This window comes from Crinia signifera, chromosome 1, assembly GCF_055691185.1.
Source record: "Crinia signifera chromosome 1, ASM5569118v1, whole genome shotgun sequence".
Classification (NCBI taxonomy): Eukaryota; Metazoa; Chordata; class Amphibia; order Anura; family Myobatrachidae; genus Crinia; species Crinia signifera.
Genome location: NC_139217.1, coordinates 309,784,103 through 309,803,863, shown reverse-complemented (window position 1 = coordinate 309,803,863; position 19,761 = coordinate 309,784,103). Strand labels below are relative to the sequence as shown.

Sequence of the window (19,761 nt, the reverse complement as noted above, 5' to 3'; positions counted from 1 at the left end):
CCTCCTTTCTGTGTATGTATATATATATATATATGTATATGTATATATATATATATATATATATATATATATATATATATATATATATATATATATACACACACACACACACACACACACACACACACACACACACACACACACACACACACACACACACACACACACACAGCATTCAATTTATTTTGCATTTAATGAACTAAAATAAATTAACACAAGGAATACAAACCATAGAAAAATCACTTTATTTAAGAACTTGCTTAGAAAAATATACAGAACATTAAATATAAAGAAATTAAATTGCCCAGTGCTCACCAATTGTACCTGAAACGTGAATGTAATCATTGGTATTCACAGTGTTATTAAATTTGACAAAAACATTTATATAGCATAAAAATTAAGAATACAGTGAATATTTTTGTTCGAAAGGAGTCAAATGAGAAGATAAAAAGAGGCATAAATATTTAGGGATATGCAGTTGACCTCATGTTGACCTTTTCCAGTGCCGACTAAATAATATATATAATATTGACCTTTTTCTCGTGTCAACCTTTTGCCAATGTCAACCTTTTCTCATGTGTCAACCTACCGTTCGATAAAGATTTTTCTGTTTTTACGTTGGTCAGTACAAATGGATGTAATAACAATAATCCCTGCCTGGAAACCTAAACCGGACAATAAAAACAACTCTGAATTAAAAGTAAAGATTGTAAAACCTGCGTTCCAAACAAAGGGTGCAGCTCTATCTGAAGAATAGTCACCAACTATTCAAATACAGTAATACACAAAAGAAAAGTCAAATGAAGCGCTCCCACTTGGGATATTAAATCCACAACTTCAATGATGACCCTTTGTATTCAATATCCTTCAGACTTCGTAGCGTCTCCATTTTTGTCAGAAGTATTTAATGATCATTGTCACTACGATTAAAATCCCAGAAGCATCTGAGTAGTTCATGCAGTTTATCTTGTGGCCTAAGCTAGGTCCCTTTTTCGGTACAGAGTTTATACATTAAAATGTGTACAATTTTGGATATATAACTTATCGGATTGTCTACACTATGAGAAGGGCGCTTTGTTTTTCTTCTCTTTGAAGTCTACAGGATATTGAATATAGGATCATCATTGAAGTTGTAGATTGAATATCCCAAGTGGGAACGCTACATCTGACTTTTCGTTTTTGTATAACTCTCAATTAAAAGGTCCTCTAAACCCAATCTAATGACACACACTTATGGTGAATGTTAACATTCTATCTGCATTTACAAAAGGTAATCATAATGAAGGAGATTTGACAATATGTAATTATTTTCTTATCTAAAGCACATAAGTCAGCAGTGCCACTGAAACTCATTATAGACATCAATTTTTATACAGCTTGTTCAATTGGCTGATAAAATGGGATATTAATTTGCAGATACAAATAGAAAGTCAAATAGTTTAAGCTCTCCAAAGTATGTGCACTTTACTTATAGAAGTGTATTTATCTTTTATGAACTGTGCACCAAAAATACAAGCATTTACTACAGGAGGAAACTGTGTGCGGTCTTCAATTACCTCTTACCAATAGAAGTGGGAATGTTTTTAAAACTGTATGTATGTTTCGATTCCTTTGTATACTTTTATTGAAGCTCTCTAATTTGAACTGCTGTGCTTGCTTCCTAAAGACTGAAGGTTTTCCGGGATTTCTGATTCTAATACACTAGCATCAGAAAACAGTGACGTTTTGTGACTGTTCTCATCTCTTATGTCCTCAGGAAACACTTTGTTGGTTTCCGAAGAGTGACAGTTTTCTGAAGACTGCTTTCGATGCTTTCTGCTGGCTGATCCTTTGGACTTTTTACTTATGCTGCTTTTTTTGCTTTGGCTGGAATCTGATGCCGAGCATTCTTTACCAGCTACTTTCTTGTCAAGGTGGTTGGATTTTAACCCATCTGCATCAGTGGTATTTTTCTGTTCAGAAGTCATCCTATGTGCCTCTGCATCCTTTATAGAAAGATCAAACGCGCTTTCTTCTTTGCTCTTCTGGCTGGTGGCAAAAAATTCATGGTTTGCTTCTAATGGACTAAGAAGGGCACCTTTCTGATCTGTGCTTGCAGACTAAAAAGAAAAAAAAAGTATATACAGTAAATTGTAATACCAATTTAAATATAAGAAGGAAACAACAATGTTACTGTTACATTATATTTAAATTTTAGTACTATAGCTTCAAATGCACTAAATATGTAACAAGTAGATAAGGTCTCATTAACTATTACAGTCAATGGAATATGGCTGCTTTAATACGATGATCAGAAGAGTAACTTTAGTGTTTAAAAACATTGTTGTTTTCCCAAATTGTACTTTATTGAAGCATTAAAAGAAAAAAAAATACAATAGATGAATTCACATTCAAACAAAATATCATTTAAAGAAATATTTCAGAGTCCATAACTACAGCAAAGAGAAATTGAAGGCAAAACAATAACAAATTCCATATGTATAAATGTTCATTAAAAGGACAAAGCTTGGAGTCGAGCAAAACAACTGTAGTTTTGTAAAAATAAATGGGAGAGTCCTGCAAAAGGGTACGCGTTTCATAACACAGGATGCTATGGTAACAATGAAAATAGCCTCTTTATAGAGGTTATGCCTACTTCAACTAAAGCTCTCCCATGTAGTAAACACATTTTTGTTACAAAAATAGTTTTTTTCTTTACCATTTCTAGGTTTGAGGAGAACTCTTTATCCAGAGAGCAGAACCGCCAAGGAGATTGCCAACAACAATTTATTACCAGCTCTAAGAAACTTAGTACCTGAAGATAGAAGGCCAAAAACTGTCCATTTTGGAGAGAACAGGGCAAAAATTCTATAGAAGTAGAAGAAAAACACAAGACCTAGAGCCAGAATGGACTAGCAAAATGGCAAGCCCAAAAACAATTATAAAAACTCATCCAACGGTGGTCGACATTCAGGACAAGTAGAATCATCAAAAATACCCCTAGGAAACCCCTATGAGGAGAAACATATGAACGGTGAAATATACTGAGATACATTTCTAGAAGATTTCTCTGCCTGGCTCCCCCATTTCTTATCCTCTGACATCTCCACTGTCATCCTGGGTGAATTCAATATTGCTATTGACAGTCCACCATCTTTGCATGCTCCCAAACTCCTCTCTAACCTCCTCTCTCGGCCTCTCCCAGTGGTCTGACTCCTCTACTCATGAGGAAGGCCACTGCCTTGATCTTGTTTTCACCAGGCTATGCTCAGTCTCTGATTTTACTAACACTCCCTTCCCTCTCTCTGATCACAATCTCATTACCCTCTCACTCTCCTCCATTACCCCAAGCTCACTGACACTGAAATCATGCAAGCCTACTCTAACCCGCAGAAATACTAATGCTATTAATTTTCCACAACTTACCACCTCCCTGCAACAACAGCTCTCACTAATTTCTACATTTACCTCTCCACCTCTACCAGACTCTTGAAAACAGCCCTTGATGACATGGCTCCAGCTACCCATTACACCCCACGTAGGCTTAGATGCCAACCGTGGCACACCAAAACAACAAGACAACTACGAAATCAGTCACGTAAAGTAGAATGCCAATGGCGCAAATCTCGTAGTATGACTGATTTCCTCGCATATAAAACTAGCTACCACTCCTACTGCAATGCTTTGGACACTGCCAAACATACTACCAATCTCTCATCTCTTCTCATGCCACCAACCCTAAGCGACTTTTTAACACATTTAAGTCTCTTCTGTACCCTCCCCTCCTCCCCCACCAGCTACCATAAGTGCACAAGAACTTGCCTCCTACTTTACGGACAAAATTGATAACATCCAAGATGAAATGGTATGCTCTCCCACAACCTCTAACCCTCTTTCTTCCCCACCTGAACCCTCTGGAACTTTCTCTTCATTTGAGCCCACAAATGAAAAGGAAGTATCCACACTCTTCTTATCCTCTTACTCTACTACCTCTCCTCTCGATCCTATACCTGCGCAAGTCATTAAAAATCTATCTCCTGTGATTATTCCAACCTTAACTAAAATCTGCAATCGCTCTCTTACTACTGGTACTTTTTCTTCTCTGCTCAAACATGCAGTGATAACTCCTATTCTAAAAAAACAGAATTCTGACCCTAACACTCTCTCTAACTATCGTCCTATATCTCAGCTCCCATGCCTCTCCAAGCTACTGGAGAGACTTGTCTACTCTCGCCTCACAAACTTTCTTAACTCTAACACCCTATTAGACCCACTTCAGTCAGGCTTTCGCTCTCAACACTCCACTGAGACAGGACTGACTAAAGTGGTGAATGGATTGCAAGGTGCTCCCTGGGGTGCACGGACAGGCGCTACCACGGGTGCTATGCCAAGAGCTGCCACTTGTTGATGGGGTAGTCAGCCCCACGAAAACCAAAGTTTTTAAAAGAGAAAAAGAAGTGGCGCTGGTTTTGATGAAATAATCATGCAAATGTTTAATATCAATTAAAACAACATAACATGAATAAATAAATGAAACAATCAGATAAAATGGTGAATGAATTACTGGACCGGAGGCTGAATGGAGTGGGAACAATGGATGGTAAAGGAACTTGAGGTTATTGTCTGAAATAATTCAGGGGGATGCAGTCAAAATCCCGACGGTCAAAATCCCGAATGGGTCATAATACCGACAAGGACAAAATCCCAACATGGACAAAATCCCGACAGGGTCAAAATACCGACATATACAATGTACAGGTGAAACAGTCAACATGACTTTCCGTCGACAGGTCGCAAGATCGACATGGGTTTTTTCACAGTTTTTTGACCCGACATGTGCCGACAGGCAGTATTTCATGCCCTACCATCCACTAGGGCGTGGTGGGAGAATAATATAGTGTGCCGAGGCGCAGCGAGGCACCGTGCCCGAAGCATTGCGAGCTATGCAAGGGGCTGCGGTTCACTTCCAACTGTGTCCATGTCGACTATGTCGACATTCGGGTAAAAAAACAGTGAAAAAACCCATGTCGACCTCGTGACCTGTCGACGGTAAGTCATGTTGACTGTTTCACCTGTACATTGTATATGTCGGTATTTTGACCCTGTCGGGATTTTAAATGTCGGGATTTTGTCCTTGTCGGGATTTTAAATGTTTGGATTTGGTCCATGTCGGGATTTTGTCCTTGTCGGTATTATGACCCATTCGTCGGGATTTTGACCGTTGGGATTTCATACCGAATCCAATTCAGGTTGCCCAGTGGGCTGATAGTTACCACTGATGGTGATTTTAGTCCAATCCCGAACGCTGAATTGCGGAGTGGTCCTCAAATAGACAAGACAGTGTGGCCACAGTTGGTCAGGTACCCAAATGGTGTGATAGGGCTGGAAGCTGTTATAGCCACAGTGTCTCAGGTCGCTAGAGGCTCCAATAACAGGGATGGCATATGATGGCAGGTGACCTCAGGGTTGGTGGATTGTGGGACCAACTGGTCAGTGGTTTAGATTTGTTGTAACCAACCTTGATTCCTGCATGAGGATGTACCCACGTGGTAGCAGCAATAATAAACCGCAAGTGCGGAGTGTGGATAAGTTGATATCCCTCAGGAATGGGCAGCCCAGGGCGCTGAAAAGTCCAAATAGTGAAGGTCCAATGGTAATCAGCTGATCCGGTCCAGGCTGTAACCTGTAGCCTGGACCGGATCAGCTGATTACCATTGGACCTTCACTATTTGGACTTTTCAGCGCCCTGGGCTGCCCACTCCCATTCCTAAAGGAGTATCAACTTATCCACACTCCACACTTGCGGTTTATTATTGCTGCTACCACGTGGGTACATCCTCATGCAGGAATCAAGGTTGGTGCCCCCCCATAAGCTAAAATTGTGTACACCTGAAGGTTGGGACTCCTTCAACTTAGAGTAGCACCCCGCCCACCTGTTCTGAATATTATTTCACCAGCTTGGTCCCTGGTAGCCACAGACTGCAAACTGTAGGCACAATGAAGGTAAGACCTAAAAATTGACACTTATTGCTAGTCTTGGGGCACGGCTCCACTCGGGTTGGTGTAACAGAATTGCTTTCGGGGTGGCACACCCTAACATTTATTTAGCACTATTGAATTTTCACTAATATTATACTTTCTCTAGCACTAGACATTTTAATCTCTAGCTTCTGCTACTTTCTTATTAACACACTTCTAGCTTAGTTTTTTCACTTGTGTGCTGCCCTGGGGTGACTTGCTTATGCTGGCCTTTTTGGGGTTCCGCGCCCCAGATCCAAACTTAGTATTAGGGACCCACCAGAAATGAGGTTACCGTGAAGCTGGTTGGTGGGCAAATATTTCTTGGCCAATTGATATACCAAGAACCTCTGTTATTGATTGATTTGATTAATAATATGGAGTGTGCATCTGCACCACATGTTTTTCTTTGCAGAACTACAAGTCCCAGCATGATAGCACCTCATGTATATTGGGTGTGCATTCTAAGATTCCCTCCCCCCCCACTCCCCCCCATAAGCCATTATAATGGCACAAGACCGACATGATGCTCCCGATTTCAATGTTAAAAAATATTTTAACATTGAAGCCTATGGCAAAATCGGGGGCATCGTGTCGGTCGCGTCGGGGCCAATGTTAATGGTCCCGACCGACGCGATGCCCGAGATTTTTTCTATGCCGGCAAAATGGACCTGATTTCAAAGGAAATCGGGTCCATCGCGGGCATCGTGTACCTTAACTTAAAGATACACGATGCCCGCGATTGTGGCCATGCTAGGAAACAAGTACCCTCACTACTTATGCTTCTTGATCTTTCTGCTGCATTTGACACCGTCGATCACTCTCTTCTCTTACAAATACTACACTCCCTAGGTCTTAATGATACAGCCCTTTCCTAGTTCACATCTTACCTATCTGATCGCTCTTTCAGTGTTCGCTTCTCTAACTCTACTTCCTCTTCATTACCTCTGTCAGTCTGAGTTCCGCAAGGTTCAGTCTTAGGTCCTCTGCTTTTCTCAATCTATACCTCCTCTCTTGGCAAACTAATCAGCTCTTTCGGATTTCAGTATCACTTGTATGCTGATGATACTCAAATCTATCTATCAACCCCAGAGTTGTCACCAGTGGTTTTGGGTCGAGTCTCTGATTGTCTCTCTGCCATCTCGTCTTGGATGTCTTGTTGCCAACTCAAACTCAATATTTCGTAAACAGAATTACTTATATTCCCGCCAACTAAGAACAGTTACCATCCTGATCTCCATCACTGTTGACAACTCGACAATCTACCCTACCCCACAAGCTCGACTCTGAACTGTCCTTTCTTCCCCACATTCAACCTGTCTCCAAATCATGTTACATGCATCTAAAAACCATATCCAAAATACGACCCTCTCTCACACAAGACACTACCAAATCTTTTATCCATGCACTCATTATATCCCGCATTGATTATTGCAATAGTCTATATAAGAAACTGTTAATAAATAAATAAATAATAGTCTCCTAACTGGTCTTCCCAAGAACAGACTCTCACCACTGCCATCCATTTTAAATGCTGCTGCTAGGCTGATCTTCCTTGCAAGACGCTCATCGTCTGCCGATCCACTCTGCCAGTCCCTCCATTGGTTGCCTGTATATTACCGTATTCAATATAAAACACTTCTACTTGCATATAAAGCTATTAACCATACTGCACCAGAATATATCTCTGCACTTATCACAAAATATCTCCCATCTCGACCACTACGCTCTACACAAGATCTGCGTCTTTTTTCTGCACGGATCACTAGCTCCCATTCACTATTACAGGACTTTCATCAGGCTACTCCCATCCTATGGAATGCCCTTCCACGCACATTAAGACTCTCCACCAGTCTCCAAACTTTCAAGTGTTCCCTGAAAACTCACCTCTTCAGGCAAGCCTATCATATTTAAGTTCTACATGCATAACCCTCCAAGGCACTTATGTATTATATAGCTTCCCTTCTGGACTTGTAACTGCTATGCTATTACTGGTGCCTGTCCTTGTGTTTCCCCCTATATACCTATAGATTGTAAGCTTGCAGCAGGGCCCTCCTACCTCCAAGTCTGTCTGTTGTTGCCAAGTTTGTCTTATCACTGTCTACTATTGTAAAGCGCAATGGAATCTGCTGCGCTACATAGGAAACTGTAAATAAATAAATAAATAAATATTTAGCTGCTAGAAATGTGGTAATAGAGAAGAACAACATATCTAAAAGGTCTTTTATAGGTAGGGAGGGAAAATGTTATAATCATTGGGACATGCCAGTTTTGATTGAAGAGTGTTCCACAGAGGTTCTAAGAAATCTATAGTAAGAATAAACTAGCTCCCTTAACGGTGCAATATGGTCGCTGACCATAATCGCACAGAGTACCGTTTTTTTCAATGACTTTTCAGTTTTGACTGACAAATCAGCACTGAAAAGTCAAAATCGCAGGAGCATGCTCCTGCAACCAGCGACCAGTACAGGGCTGATTGCGGGAGCGTACACCTAGTGATATTTCCCTGAAAAAATGGGGTATATGGTCGCTCAGCGATGATTTAGCCAGCAATTCTGGCTAATATTGCCCAGTGTGTACAGGGCTTTAGACAAACCAGGTTTCAGCAATAAAATGTGTCCAGTGGATTATCCTAATCCCACGCAAGGCTCTTTAAACTTTTTTTTTTTTTTTTTAAATAACAAATTTATGTTTAACTTTGTTCCTGTCTACAGTATACATTAATTACAAGAAAATAAAAAAAATACATTTCCTATTATAGATTACATGGTGCCACAAGAGTTATGCAGCGCTTAACAGAATACATAAATAAGCAAAAACAAGAAAACAACAACTCACAGACCAAGGCAGCATAAAGTACATGTACATAAAGATAGTTACATCAGGGGAGAGGTCACAAATATTATTAGGGTGGCAGAGATCTAGGGTTAGGTGCCATTGAAAGGGGGTGCCGGAGGACCTCTCGACAGTCAGGATTCACTTGGTCAGTACACCAACATAGATATGCAGACTGTTAAATGACCGATTTACAGGGGCTATTCTCCCTCATGACCCCCACAGAGGAAGAACAGAACCAGTGGCGAGCTTCGCGACCCCGCAGCGTGTGGAACACAGCGAGCCCGCAAGGAGTTCCATGTGCTGGCCCCCTGTCGGAGTATCCGCAGTTGGGATTCCAATGTCTGTATACTGATCGTCGGAATGCCGACTGACGGGCTGATATACCACACCCATTGAAGTGAGGAAAACGCACATGAGGAGAGAGCATCCTACTGATAAGAGCTTACATATGCGCTCTATGCAATTAGCCACACTTGAATTTTCTTCAGTATAAATACCACGGCCACAAACTAAACAGAGAAAAAGAACCTCCCTGATTTTAAAATATATAGAATTTCAATTTAAAATAATAGATGGAATATGTATCTTTTAAAGACACAAAGCATATGCTTTTATGTGGGAAGAGCAAGATGCCAAAAAAAACATATTGGTGTTAAACTACATTTTGATTACCTGGTCAAGTAAGTAGGTTCTGTGCAGGTTGTGAATGGTCTGAGATGACTGTTGTTGATATTTCCCAATTGTAGAAGACATTTGTGGATCCCCTGGCAAGGCAAAGTCGGACTGGTCAATGCCTACCAAACCAGCAAGTTGTCCCAACCTGAAAATACAGTCAACACATGAACCTTAAAATATATAAAAAGGTAGTACTTCAATTATTGAGATTCATGGATGCAATACAGTGGCTAAAATAAAATAAGGTTTAATGTCTTTGAAAGTAGAAAAATATGCTCACAACTTTCTTCAGTATGTCCTCATGTATTTTTATAGAAGGGGAATAGAGTAGAGAAAATAAAAACCAGGGGAAAAAAGGGTGGCCACACTTACCTTCCTAAATCCCCCCCCCTCCCTTGTTATCATGTCACTTGATCCAAACCAGCTGATTGTAGGAGTCATGATGCTGTTCTGCACCGCCCTATGCCCTACCCCTTCCACATCTCCTGCCATCGCCGCATGCAGCAAGGTTCCTGTGTAAGAAGTAGTTTTGGTTGGAGGATCCAGCTTTAGGCGCTCAGCCCTGCAGCAAGTTATGATACCAATCCAATTGCAGACCTAGTGGATGTGTGTGAACCCTTTTCATGTAAGAGGGTGCGTAAGTGACCTCAGGCGCGTGCGCACACACACACACACACTAACTATTATACATGCCAGACATAAGCAAGGTTAACAGGCAACTCAGTGCAGCCAATAGGCAAGCAGAGTCTGGGGCTGGGTCAAAACAGGTAGGGGATGGAGGTTTAGAGGCCCCCCAGAGATATAAGTGTACCAGGCCACGAGATATTTGTTGCAGGCCCTGCAAATAATTCAAGAACAGCTTTTCTGTCTGAGACAGATGTGTCAGCAAAATTAGGGATCAATTTCACCAGACAAATTGTTAATACAGGTTGAGTATCCCTTATCCAAAATGCTCGGGACCATGAGCATTTCGAATAAAGGGTTTTTCAAGATTTTGGAATTATTTTTTTCCCATACTTACCTGGTCACCTGGTGGTGCCCCGAAGGTCCCCCGGCATCCATGGCGGCCTTCAGGATCCTCTACAGCTGCATCTCCGGTCCCAGGGGTGCATTGCACGAGTGCACCGGCACAATGCACCCCTGGGAGAGGATCCTGAAGGCTGCCGTGGACATTGGAGGACGAGGTAAGTATGAAAAACAGGGGTCGGGGGGTAAACAGCCCCCAAAAAAGAAAACACGGTGTACTGTACTTTGACCACACATATGTTATCTCCAACCGCCATTCCCCATCTACAGTATAAGTAATAATCTTAGACTTAAATGCACCTCAGCCACACTTAATTTGTGGTGCAAAAAATATGCAAAGATTAATAAAGTGTACATTGTGCTTATGCTCATTTGTACCTTTGTGTATGTCAACATTTACTGCAATATCTTAAACATTTAAACAATGCTTTACATTACCCTGCATCTTTTAAAAGATCCAGGAAAGCGTGAAATTTGCTGAAGGATTTTTCAATGCTGTCAAGAACGCCTTCATCCTCCAATAGTACAGACGTTACTGTGCGTGTTTCAAGTGCCTCAGAAAGGGTCTGATTGATTTGCCTTAGACGAGCATTTTCAACTTCCAGCTAAAATAAAGTAAGATTACAAAAAAAATAAAAATAAAAATATTTGATTCATTGTCAAATATTTACTAGACCAGAGGTTCTTAAATGTGGTCTCCTAGGCATCACAACAGTCCAGGTTATAAACATATTCATGTTTGGCCACAGGTGACTTAATTAGACTGCATTTGAGAACTTCTGTACTAGACCAAAGGTTAGGAATAAATATGGATTTGCATAATTTTCAGTTGACTTTATATTGTCACCTCTTCCTCTACCTACAATAGGGATACTGCCATACAGTAAATGAAAGAACATGGCCTACCACACTATAAATGAATCATCATGCTTGTACATACCAGCCATTTTGTGTGTTGTGTAAACTGAGAAAAAATTTAAAATAATATATATGTGCAAGGTTTATGGCACAGGGGCAATTATGCTGTGCCATTTATTGATTTTAAAAAGGAGCCCATGTAGAGTTGGGACCAATTTGCACCCAAAAAATCAGGCTTAAACACCCCAAAAAAAGCTTGTTGTGCAGTCTGCAGAAATCTACACTAGAAGTACAGTATATACACTGGAGAGAACAGCAGAATATGTGCCAGGTAATAACGTCAGTATATGTATTTGGTATACGCTACAAGATTTGGTTTGTCTTAATGGTAATGTTTCAATATAATAATCCAGTGAAGTATAAGAGACAATGGGGATTATTCAATCCAGGGAATTGTTTGCCATGCGAAGAAAAAAAATAAAAAAAAATAATTGTGCATTCAGAAAGCTGCATGGGCGTTTTGTGGTAAACATGGGGAATATTTGTGTGAACTTCCCCTAACTGTACTCTGACAATTCTTGCAGGTCACATTCAGTCTCTCAAAGCACAAAATGTGTTCGCGGAAAACACAAGAATTTTCTATGTAAATGCACAGTGCAAAAAGCACAATACGCAACATAAAAAGGTGCTGGTGACCAACTCTATATCAGCCCCTGGGCCAGATGCACCAAGCTACAAAAAGTGATAATGTGGAGATTGATATACAACCAACCAATTAGCTCTTAACTGCCATTTCAAACCCAGTCTGTAACATGACAGTTAGGGGCTGGTTGTTAATCACTGCACTTTATCACTTTTTGAAGGTTGCTGTATCTGACCCCTAAGTGTTCATCAAAATATACTGTATGCATTTCCATAGTGTGTCATTTTCTGCAGTTGGTGGAAACCAGTCTGGTAGAAAGAGTAAAAATAAACTGCATACCATCTCTTTTAAACTGTGCCCCTCATTAGTCCCAATTATACATTTCAATGTTTTTATTACTTTGATATTTTTACTAACAAAACCCATTCTCTTATAATGGGGTAGATGTATTAAGCCGTAAAGAGATAAACACAAGGGTGATAAAGGCCATGCCAATCAGCCCCCTACTCTCATGTTATAGGCGGTGTTTGAAAAATGTCAGTTGGAGGCTGATTGGATGGAAGTTTATCACTCTATCACCCTCACATTAATCACTTTTACGGCTTAGTACATATGCCCCTTTATTTGAAACCGGAAACGGGTAAAAGTATACCATCAAAAGAATATTAAAGCCATCGATAAATAATAGGTCATCCAGTAAAAGGTAAGAGTCTCTGTGCCACCTGCTACTCTGGGAAAGCCCCATCTCTAACTAGAAGGTGTTCTACAAAGCTCATCCCACTTAGACTTTTTATGTGTTCATTATAAAAGGATCAGCCTTGACCCACCCTATTCCTTTCAGCAGAAGGAGCAATCGTATGCACTGACACAGTCCATGTCTATGCAATCTCTTTTCAAGCTCTGAGGATGCATTTTCACTAGGGTTACCACCTTAAGCGACTTGAGTCCTGTTGGAGAAAGTGCGCTATATAAATTAAACTTACTACTACTTTGTGTTGACAGATTCCCGGCCAGTGACCTGCCCCTTGACACATCCACAGCCCACCCATTGACCTGCCCTCAGCCCTGCCCCACCTTATGGAGGGGGGTTACATTTGCCTCAAATGTATTCTTGATTTCCCACACGGTAATGCCACATACACGTTACACTCTGTAATGCCTTACACTATATGCCACACACCGTGATGCCCATTACACGTTATGCCATGACTGGACAATTGAAAAAAATAGGGACAAAATGGACTTCGGCGCGCACCAAAAATTTAGACCATAATACCTATTACACGTCACACATCCATATTATACCACCTGCCATAATGCCTATTACACGTTATGCCAGGGCTCAACAATTTTTCTTAAAGAGAAGGACAAAGGGACAGTGCGCCAGAATGCCTATTATACTTCACACAACCATTACATAAGTATACTACATGCCCATTACACATTATGCCACACACTCTATTGCCCACTCTATTGCCCATTACACAACGTAATGCCCATTACATATACCACACACCGTAATGGCTATTACATATTATGCCATATAAGTGCCGCCTACCTCAATGTTAATTGCTTGGGGTTTCTTGCTCGATGCCAGGGCCTTCATGCTGGATGTCACGAGGGAGTGCAAATGCCTGTTGCCAAGGTGGAGGGCAAATGCTCGTTGCCAATGGGGAGAGCAAATGCCTGTTACCAAGGGGGAGTACAATTGCTCGTTTCCAAGAGGAATGCAAATGAATCAGGCAGCTGGAGCCGGGCAGAGGAGATCACGCTGCTCTGCAGCCTGGTGGTGCCGCTGTATCAGGCACCAGACCAGGTCCATGGCGCTATTTCAAATTTCGCGCCTTCCCTTCTCACGGTCCGGCTGTCAATCAGGAGCCGCCACACCCGATTAGCTGGCTGATCGTGAGCAGGGCAGGTGTGATATTTGAAATAGCGGCAGGCGGACCTGCTCCTGCTCGTCCTCCTCACAGTCACAGCACTGCAGGTCTCCAGCTGGCTTTCCCCGGCAGCGCATGATCTCCTGCCTCCAGTTCACGGACATTGTATAGTCCGGGAATGCCACCCGTCCAGACTCAGGACACCAGGTCTAATTACCAGACTGTCCAGAGTAATCCCAGACGGGTGGTAACCCTAATTTTCTCCCATTTGTAAATTACCATTACGGTGCCCATGGAGATAAATACACGGCTAGATTACCTTCATTATCCTGCTGTCATATCTTGATCTTAATTTTCTTTCCTCTTCCAACTTTAGTTTGCATTCCTCAAACGCAACCTGTCAACAAGAGCCATAATATTGTTACTGTAAAAATCTATTGAGTGCACAAGTAAATAGCTTAGTAATGCTTTTCCAAGTGTCATAACTACTTTATATTAACAGTCAGACCATTCAGACCAGGGGATTGTTCAGCTGTCCAAGTCTTATATTTAAGAAAGAGAGTGTGCCAGCGCTGGCTGTACCAATACATTGGACCAGACGGTTCTCAAAAAATATATAACAATTTAATAATTAATAAAATTAAAACACAAATGAATAAAACAATAGATATGTGAATCATTAGACTAAAGTCCAATTTTGCTCTATTAGAAACATATATCACCGGTATATTTTTGCTTGGAATTTATCAGTATTTTTCATTAATTACTGACAATTGGAATCATATTACCATCCTGGTTGGTCTGGTCGATGTTTTTGTTATCCAGACTGGGCTCCGATACCGGCAATCGGAGCCCGGCGGCGGGGAACCTTGCAGTGTCCCAGGCCATACTGAAAAGCAGTCTTTATTCCTCTTAAATAAAAGGTAAATTACCTGCTATATTTGGTATACACACACTTCATTTCCGGGTCACATGGCCCCATAGTTTGAATGGATTATATAAATTTATTTGAAAACGATAATTATTGTGTTTAATATAGATATTTTTCTATATACTCCCTCCTATATTAATAAGGTACATGACCCATATAATTTGCAGATGATTCTCAGGTTCTAAATGATTTTTAAGATGGTAATTGCACTCAGGTGAATCATTGAGACAATTAGTCTTTGGATATAAATATGAGCGCTGAGCTCTTATTTGGATACTTGCTCCTGGGGAAGCCGGAGGTACAACATTCCGGGGAAACGCATTGAGCTTTCCAGAAATCAGTTTGCTGACACCATCCCTGAAATTGTGGTGACTTGTCCAAATCCACCCACAGACACCCCTCACTAAAAACATCTGGACCAACCTGCTTTTGGGATAACTGCATGATCCCTAATTCATCCAGCAAATAAGAGGAGGACTGTTACAAGTGGGAACCCTGAGCCCTTGAAAATATAGGGCAAACCCAGGACTGCTGCGTCACCCCATTCTGGATAACAAAAACATTGACCAGACCAACAAGGATGGTAATATGATTCCAATTGTCAGCAATTCATGAAAAATACCAATAAATTCCAAGCAAAAATATCCTGGTGATAAATGTTTCTAATTGGACTTTAGTCTAATGATTCACATATCTATTGTTTTATTCATTTGTGTTTTAATTTTCTTAATTATTAAATTGTTATAGATTTTTTGAGAACCGTCTGGTCCAATTTATTGGTACAGCCAGCGCTGGCACACTCTCTTTCTTTAATCATCTTTAATCTAAGGGTCTAAAAACCTTGTGCCAGCTGCTGCTGATTGCGCACCACGCACACACATCTCAAGTCTTATATTTGGCAACACATACCAATATTGTGTTAATGACTTAAGAAACATCGCTACAGATGTATCCTCATACATTTAGTATCAATACGCCATGCAGCGAGAGATGCCTGTTGTGAGTGAGCCGCCAGTTCCCATGCAACCCTGCTAACATTAAGCATATTTTTGCTGAAAATGCATCCAGTCACAATGCAATGCAAGAACTATATGCAGAACACAACTTGCATTATGGGAAGAAAAGCTGCTGTTGCTTCGGTGTAGCACTCTAGTGTGCAGAGTCAGAGAATCAGTCGCACACAGATATACAAGTGTAATATATCATTATGCATCCTGGAAAAAAAGGAAAAAAGAGAGAGACACCTAACATTGGAAAAAGCTCACAAAACCTGGAGTGCCATAACAGGCAGTTTCAGGTGACTGCAGCAAAGATGTACTGTATTAGGATATATCAGATGTTCAAATAAATATGTCATTATACAGTACAGGAAAAGAAACGGAGAAAAAAAATGTAAATAGATTTAATATACATACATACATTGGTCTGACACGGATATCTATTGTTTGTAGTTGCCATATCCATTGGCAATTTTATTTTCCAAGTGGCCGTGCCCTAACATAGTTTAACTAATGACCCTTGGACCAAATGTATTTAAAACAGCCCAAAATTGAAACTTGTGACAATTACATTGAATGTATGTTCATTAAATCTCTTTCAGATGTCTCATTTTGGTTTTTATGTCTCTGGAGAAACAAAAGCTATGGTTTGAAAAATATGCAAAGAACACACTCCAGAAAGAGTTCACTCACTTCTACTAGTGATGTAGTAGTTTCTACTGGCATCAATTTAGCGTAGTAGTATAGTGTTACATAACTAACATTCTCTACAAGCTGGAACTACTAAAGTGACATTTTTGTCCTAAAAAATCTCATACTGTATATAGTAGTTCTAAATGAATATCACACTTCATTTGTTAAACAAATGTTGAATTGACAAGTCCAATTTCAATCCTTTTCCTTTTCTGAAAAACTAAACTGAAGTCGACCAAAGAGAGTTGGATCAGAGGAAAGTGGTGGCTTTAGACAAGCTGCTCACAGAATTTGGTGGCCAAGGAGACAAACTTTAGGTGAAGCGATGTATTTTTGATGTTGGGTGGTAATGACAATATGCTTAAAAGGAGGCGAGGCTGGCACGAGTTAAGAAGGACAGATTAAAGCGCTGAATGAGGAGGGTAGAGGAATCAGTGGTGAAAAGGAATGGGGTCAAAGGGCCAGCGGAAGGATGAGAGAATACATGGAATTTATATCCAGTAGCAGGGGAGAAAGAGGCAGTGTGAACATGCAGATGAAGATGGAGAGTGTGTTGAAGGAATGCTACCTGTAGCTGTCGATAGTATTTGGTGCTCTTTTTGTCAGGCGTTTCAGACTCCGCAGGTTCTTGAATTAGGAGGAGATCTGATGAGGTCTCAGATTCATCACTGTCAGACGAGGTATCAACATCCTCAGACACTTTCACCTGACTACCTGTCTGGTGACAAAAGGTAAAGGGTTGTCAGAACAAGTTGCACTGCTGTAAAAAAAAAATATATATATATATATATATATATATATATATATATAGTGTGCGATTACAAAAGGTAACTGGCACAGTGCATTGATAATTAAAACCTTCCAATATTTTCCAGCTGTACAACTCATGGATAATTAAAATGATGCTGCTTGTGAAATGCATTAATTTTCTCATATATATTTGCCTTTTCTATAAAAAAAAATATAGCTGTTAAAAGACAATGATCTTTATCTGAATATACTGACAGTAGCCTTTATCTCACTGGTCTGTAGCTTATTAAGAGTCTGGCATTATAATATCATAGACATTGGGCAGTATTCAATGTTTTTTGCAAGCTGTCACAGCTTGCACACTCAGTATTCAACTGACCCCCTGCACACTTCGTTTCCACGTCACTAGGTTTTTGCAGGGAGGGGGAAACGGCATGTGCGGCCACCAAAACAGCGAGGCTTGTGGCTAAATGCGGTGGGCTCCCTGCATTAGCCACGAGCCTCGCTGTTTGGGGAAACCTTACTGTCCTCTGACAGCGAGGATTCCCTCAGAACGTAGAATAGGGTGAGCAGCCGGTGCGGGGGTTAAACGGCGAGGGTCGCTTGTTTTCGTCGATGCCCACCATTTAACCCCCTCACCGGCCGCATTGAATAGTGCCCATTAGGTGGGTGATTGCATTCTTTTTTTCCCTCGCAGCCACTAGATGGTGCCTGATGGAGTAATTCAATTGTTTCTCCATAAGGGCTTGCATACAGCTGGTGAAACACATTTCAAGCTCACAGCTTCTAGAGGTGCAAGCTAAAATGTGTGAAAAAAAGTCAAGAGCTTCAGCACCCCAAGATGTTACATAGGTGAGTTTACCCAATTTGCACTGCTAAACCCAGTGTGACTGGGAATGCACATCCAAGGAGCGTTAACAATTGAATTACTCAAATGGGCATCGATTACATTTGGGCACCCACAAAAACTATTGTTTTGTTTCTTAAGGGGGAATTTAATTCCCCCTTAAGAAACAAAATATAGGTCAGAATTATATTTGCAGTGTAACACACCAATGTAATATGAAGGATGTTAAAAGCAATAATACTTTACTACAATATTTATTCACAAATAAAGTGATTATGTAACCAATGTAAACAAGAAAGCAGATGTAGTGGACAGGCTCTCCCATATATAGGGCACTCAGCTGGAAACAAACAGTATGCAAATGGCTATAGTCAGAATGAATAAAGACCAAAGTACAACTACTGTACAATATACAATCTTGCAAATGAATGTAACCAAAAGTTTGAACAAGCAGAGTACAATGATAATCTGTATTTTTGAAGTCTATAAGACTTCAGATTTATTATTTCTCATTACTGAAATAAAGCCCCACATGCACAACCAATATACAGTATAGGTAAAATGAAATCTAACCAAATAGGGCAACAATACAGTGGGATACGGTCATTGGGTCTACAGCAAGTTGGACGACAAGCATTGGGTCAACACCATTAGGTCAACATGGTTCAAGGTTGACATGGGTTTAGGTCGACAGGTCATTAGGTTGACACAAGCATTAGGTCGACAGTGTCTAGGTCGACAGTCAAAAGTTCGACATGGGGTTTTTCACCTGTTTTTGAGCCAACATGTGCCGACAGGTGGAATTTCATGCCCTACCACCCACTAGGGCGTGGTGGGAGAATAAAATATAGTGTGCCAAGTGCAGCAAGGCACTGTGCCCGAAGCAAAGCGAGTGGATGCGGTGCACTGGAAACTGTGTCCATGTCGACATTCGGGTAAAAAAAACTGTGAAAAACCCCATGTCGACCTTTTGTCTGTCAACCTAGACACTGATGACCTAATGCCTGTGTTGACCTATTGACCTAAACCCATGTCAACCTAGAACCATGTCGACCTTATGTTTGTCCACCAACTTGCTGTAAACCAATCGATCCCAACCCCAATACAGTATATACTGACCGTCTAATAGACAGAAAGACAACAGTATGTAGTTAACAAGTGAAATGTGTACAGTTAGTGCATTCATATACAGTAGTCCTAATCTGCCATGAATTACTGGGTATGGATCATTAGGTTGACTAAATGAAGTTTGACATACATTGGGTCGACCACTGAAGGTCAACAGGCCTTAGGTCAAAACAGAAAAGAGGTCATGGCTAAAGTCGACACATGCATTAGGTCAACAGTCAAAACATTCACATGGGATTAAAAAAAAAAAAAAAAAAAAACACATCAGTGCTCCATGTCCGCTCGCCCTGCTCTTATAGTCTATGCTCACTCGCCGTAGTGGATGGTAGGGCATGAAATTCCACCTGTCCACACGAAACATAAAAAAAAACAAAAAAGGAAAAAACTCATGTCGACCTCCCGAATGTTGACCTAATGCATTTGTCGACCTTATGACCATGTCGACCTTTTGTCCATGTTGACCCAAGATCTGTCGACCTTCAGTGGTAGACCCAATG

General features: G+C 40.8%; 1 protein-coding gene across 2 annotated transcripts in view; it reads right to left on the bottom strand.

The window, feature by feature from the left end:
• Positions 1 to 238: 238 nt before the first annotated feature.
• The window catches only part of CEP78 (centrosomal protein 78), a 67,087-nt gene continuing 47,564 nt past the window's right edge, over positions 239 to 19,761 (bottom strand). For both annotated transcript variants that reach the window (XM_083186144.1, XM_083186145.1), the window contains 5 exons: positions 17,108 to 17,257; positions 14,237 to 14,314; positions 10,975 to 11,141; positions 9,508 to 9,655; positions 239 to 2,099 (listed from right to left, as the gene is read on the bottom strand). In XM_083186144.1, the coding sequence (XP_083042270.1) occupies positions 1,635 to 2,099; positions 9,508 to 9,655; positions 10,975 to 11,141; positions 14,237 to 14,314; positions 17,108 to 17,257 (1,008 nt within the window). In that variant the 3' untranslated portion in view covers positions 239 to 1,634. The remainder of the gene's footprint in view (positions 2,100 to 9,507; positions 9,656 to 10,974; positions 11,142 to 14,236; positions 14,315 to 17,107; positions 17,258 to 19,761) is intronic.